Here is a 5,510-nt window from a genome sequence, read left to right as displayed (position 1 = left end):
TTATTATTATTATTATTATTATTATTATTATTATTATTATTATTATTTGTTATGCAAATTTAATTTTTTTTTACACTCCAATATGCATGGATTTTCAAAATGTATTTTTTTCGCACAAGGAAGTATGCACACATACATAAATTTGATATAACAATATGTAGTTAATTACCTATGAATTTGAAAATAAAAATCTAAAATATAACTGCATATACAGTATTGCAGTGGTGGCACAGTTGTGGACATGGTTAATAAATTGGCAAAACTGGAACGCCGTATGCGAGAAGAGCATATTGCTTACATCATTCGTGAAGTATGTCGAGGAGCTATTGAGCTTAATAGAAATCACGTAATTCACAGAGATATAAGAGGAGATAATATTTTACTAACAAAGGACGGGAAAGTGAAGCTCTGCGATTTCGGTTTGTCACGAGAAGTAGATTCGACCCTTGGCAAGCGAGGCACATGCATCGGATCACCTTGCTGGATGGCACCGGAGGTTGTAACTGCAATGAGTGCAAGTAAGATATACATATGGAATTGTATTTATATGAAAATGTATAAACCACATACATATATGTTCATTGCTTTAATAGAGAAAGATACTATCTCACATCGTTGCTGAAATGCAAAAAAAGCCGTAACTAACTAAATTTTTTTATTGCGTAAAACGACGGGGAGACTTATAATTCGATTAAATGCATCATAATCAATCCAAAAGTGAATTTTGGATTTTTAGTTAGTTACAGCTTTTTTATTTCAGCGATAATATGAGGTAGGGCCTTCCTATATTAGGGTAACGATATGTGAATAGGGATGAAACGATACCATGCAGGTATCGATACTTTTACTTGGAAGTAGTATCGAAAAAAAGTATCGATGCCTGAAAAATATCGGCCCTAAAGTATCGATACCTACTCGTATCGGTACTCATTGTGTATTCCCTATTAAGTTAAATTAATTTTGTTTAATCACAACTTAATCATACTCTGGGAATTCTAAACTCCAAATAATAAAATTTAATAATGTGGGAACTGATATGTTTAATGATGAATGGAATTTACAAAGATACATATACATTGGAAAAGATTACAAGTTAATCTTATTTAAGAAAACATTTATCAATAAAATATTTCAGCGAAAAGTCTTATTTTGTTGCATTTCCCAAGAATAAAAGTTTTTCTAAATGCTTGCCAGTCAACCGATTCTTCACGTGGTTATTGTTGCTACTGCTTTCGAAAACAATTGTTCCCAAGGCACAGAACAACGAAGGAAACGAACTTTTCAGCTCCTCCCATTGTTCTAATGGGTTCGACTTCAGGGAGGATTCTGGGCTGGATAAAAAAAAATTATTTATTAAAAAAAAAAAATAAAAATTTTTAGAGGTCGAGCCAGTCGGTTTTTTTGTAAAAACGCTGATGTTTTAAATTTTTTTTGTTTTCTTAACATTTTATAGTGCAACTAAAAATGTTGTTTTTACGCGTAATTACTCAGGTATTATTGGGGAATATTCCCTTAATTACATACCTGTCTTGGACAGTTAGAATGGGCCTACTGCCCGAAAATATGCTTTCGAAAAGAGACTGCTATATAAAAACGTTGTTACTAAACGTTTTAAGTATTGCGATAGGTTCAAACTCGTTACCAGGGGATTTCTGAGGTCCCTGATTAGGCATCTGATGTCAGTTTTTCAAAATTCAAAATGGCGGATCTAAAGTGGCGATCAATTTGAAAAAAAAAAATGGCTGGATTGGTTCGAAACTAGGAACTCGGGAATTTTTGGGGTCGCTGGTTATGAATCTGAAGTCAATTTTTTTAATTTAAAATGACGGATCCAAGGCATATTCAACAAGGTAGAAGTGACAATTCAGTCGAGCTCTCTCATACCTGACTGTAATGTCAAAAAATGTAAACAAAGAAATTAACCCTTTGTTAAGCATTTACCATATTTGATAGAACTCAACATCTTTGAAATGAAAGTTTTTGTAAATATGAAAATAGTTCATTTCATTTTATTTATTGAATTTTCGGTTTAATGTAAATGTGGAAATGCATACTTACACAAAATTACACACTAAATGAAACACACTCATTTATAAAACCGTTTTGACAATCTTCTTGCTTTTACTATCCCAATGTTTTTGAGCATTTATTTTTATATTCAAATACTTAATTCTAAAGTATATTAGACAATAAAGAAAGTTTGATTCTTCTAAATTTGCATCAGAACTTAACTTCAATAATTTAGCTATTAAGTTTTTGCAATTAGAAATTTCCTTTCCATTAAATTTATTAAAAATTACTTTCAGTTTCTTTATGTCAATAAGGAATACTGGTATAGGTTTTATCAGACCACTATTTGAAATTTGGCCTATCCATGTATTTATATGAAAGGGAGATTTTCTTTTCATATTCGGTATGATAAATCCTGCACCTGGGACCAAACGCTGCGATAGGCCACAAATAAAGTCACGACCACACGTGAAGAGTCTTCTAATGAAACATCACAGCAATTTGCGCACCGTTGTCGCTTCACTTGACAATTCGAAGGTTTAAAATAACGCACAAGTTTGTTGTCCAGGTTCTTGACAAACGCAACGCACCGCTCGCAATTCCTTTTCATTTCATTATGTATTTAAAATCAGTCGCACAGCTCACAATTGAAAATTTATATTTAAAAAAAAGTTGAATAGTATAGGGTTAAGAGTTGACATTTCAGTCGCAGGTCAAAAGAGAGAAATGTCGAAATCACTTCTACCTTGTTATGCCTTGGACGGATCCCATTTGCTCTCAAATTTTTAAGAAATTCCAAAAATGAAAACGTTGATACTGAAAGTTTTAAGCATTGTCATGGGTTGAAACTTGTTACTAGTGGGTTAATTAATTAATTTATTTAAGATATTGATCGCCATATTGGATCCGCCGTTTTGAATAAAAAAATTTACTTTAGATTTGTAATCAGCGACCCCAAAACCTACCGAGTACCGAGTTTCGAACGAATCTACTAATTTTTTTTTTTTTTTAATTGATCGTCATATTGGTACCGCCATTTTGGCCATTCTGACTATTACATGTTACGAAAATAAAAAATTTAAAACATCAGCGTTTTTATAAAACCAACTAGCGCGACCTCCAAATTTTTTTTTTTCAAAATAAAAAAATACGTGACTCTATTTTCTCACAAATAACAATATTTTGATGTAGCGTGTACGAATTTCCAAAAATAGGGCTATTGAACCACTCTAATATATATATATATATATTTTCTACAGACTAAATTCAAAGATAGCGTTTACATTTTTTGGGCTTGGGATACGTTTAGTTTTTTAGTTTTTTCTAAGAACTTTTTTTATATCTTGAATCACCTCTTTGTCTTTATTTCTTTCCTTCAATAGCATAGCTATTTGCCCCTACTTTTATTATTGCCTGGTATTGTTTACAGCGCGAAGAATAATAGATAACTCTATTATTCTTCGCGCTGTAAACAATACCAATGACTTTTACATCGCGTTAAAACGTCTGTACTGAACATTCATCCACTTCATACTTCCACTCAAACAATTGGCCGTGTAAACGTTGCAAACCCTTGACTTTGGCGAAGCAATTGGATCGTGTATACTTTGCATTAAGTTTCCAAAAAGCACAGGGCGATTCGTATTAAGCATAAACGTAGAGGAACAATTTTCGGGGCAAAATTTACCTATTTTTCTTTCAAACTTTTTGAATGGCTTATAACCGAAGTTTTTTAAGTCAAACCCAGAATTTTCGTCCACAAATTGAAATACTTGGGGCATCGATCTAAACGTGTAAAATTAGGAAAAATTTAATTAAAAAATTGCATTGAGTTTTACATCAGCGCACTTCAAGATAACATACTTTCCATTCAAGTGGAAATAAAATTTAATTACATTTTTATGTATGTATTTCTCAGTTCAAATAAGCATTTTATTTAAGTGAGTTAAAATACGCAGCATCATGCCAAACGTGGTAGCATTTATTAAAACCAGTGCTGGTTTACTAGTAGAAAACTGATGGAAATTTCGCGGTCCAAAAATTTTTCTTCAGTAGAAATCAAAATTCTTATGAGCCTCCATGTTCATCTCGTCTGGGTCCAGTTCTTATAAATAATTTGTTTATGTGAAGAGCATAGGTCACTTAAATAAAAATTAAAACAAACTAAGTTTGAGTGGTAAAACCAAAAATTCTATAACTAAAATGACTGTCACTTGAATTAATCTAGTGAAACGCAGTCCAATTTAAAGACAGGTGAATAGGATGAAATTAAAAGAAATCTATATATTATTCTGAAACAAGGCGGTTATTCCCAGCAATCTACAAGTCGTACAGACAAATTATACATCAAATTAAAGTGCTCGATCTGAAACTTTGCAGATTTAAGATTAATTGAACCATTTTCGAAATATTTGCGTCGAAATATTTTAAAATTTTTACATTGAGCACAGCATTGCTACGTTCATTTCGACAGGCAGCGTCTCAGCGGGACATAAGAGAATGAAAAATTGTTCCATTTATTCCCTTTCGTTTCTGTTTTTGTTTCATATCGTTCAAAGCATTGCTACGTTGGTTTGCATGTAGGCAGCGATACAGCGGAAGATCTGCAAAGAAAATGTTCCCTTTGGCTCTGTACATATCGTCGTAAGCGGAATTTTGACGATTTTTATATCTAGATGCAGTTCCATATTTGAAACAAGGTCTTTCGATTGATGTTATCAGTTTTTAGATATCTCCTTTAGTTTCCGAGATATTTTCTACAATTTATTCGATAACCTAGTAAAAATTTGGTTAGTGATGCAGGCATATTAAACTAATTAATATCTTAAAAATCGCGTTCTCCATTTTTGGATATCTCCTTTAGTTTCCGAGATATTGAATAAAAAGTGTCGTTAATTTAGTAGAAATTTTGATCACGTTTTGTCGTATTTCATACAAATGCCCAATTGTGGATAAATGACGCTAACGACAAAATTTTACTCAAGAAAATCCTTCATATACTAATAACTATAACTAATTAACAATAAACATTAAAAATTAAAATTTGGAGGAAATCTATCTTCGCCTTTTTTGAGAAATTGCATTCCAAACTTTAATCGCGATTTCCCATAACCTGCCGAAATTAACATACGACAGTATTTTACCCAGGCGATATGTACATACACAATGTTGTTGCATATCCATACATTCATTCCAGTATTAACAACAACATCGCTACAGCGCTGTGCACTTTATTTTGATTTGAGCATTGTTATGTTCCATTTACAGTAAAACCCGCTTAAGTACCTCACGAAAAATGTCCGCTTTTTGAGGTACTAAGGCGGGTTGGGTACTTAAAAGAACCCGCTTAAGTACCTCGATGCGGGTACTTAAGCGAACATAATTATTCATGTAGTTACATCTTTTTGTTAACTTACATAAATATTTAAATCCTTCAATAAAACATGAACATTTAATGAAGTATACGGAGTTTAAAACCTAGACCGTACCATTATTTAAGA

General features: G+C 32.2%; 1 protein-coding gene across 1 annotated transcript in view; it reads left to right on the top strand.

The window, feature by feature from the left end:
• Positions 1–622, top strand: part of LOC118749764 (neither inactivation nor afterpotential protein C-like) — a 137,235-nt gene extending 136,613 nt beyond the window's left edge. The window contains exons 2-3 of the mRNA XM_036484544.1: positions 215–518; positions 594–622. Coding sequence (XP_036340437.1) covers positions 215–518; positions 594–622 — 333 coding nt within the window. The remainder of the gene's footprint in view (positions 1–214; positions 519–593) is intronic.
• The last annotated feature ends 4,888 nt before the right edge of the window (positions 623–5,510 follow it).

Source organism: Rhagoletis pomonella, unplaced genomic scaffold, assembly GCF_013731165.1.
Source record: "Rhagoletis pomonella isolate Grant_MI unplaced genomic scaffold, Rhpom_1.0 Rhpom_scaffold_00045, whole genome shotgun sequence".
Taxonomy (NCBI): Eukaryota; Metazoa; Arthropoda; class Insecta; order Diptera; family Tephritidae; genus Rhagoletis; species Rhagoletis pomonella.
This window is presented reverse-complemented; position numbering and strand designations above follow the sequence as displayed.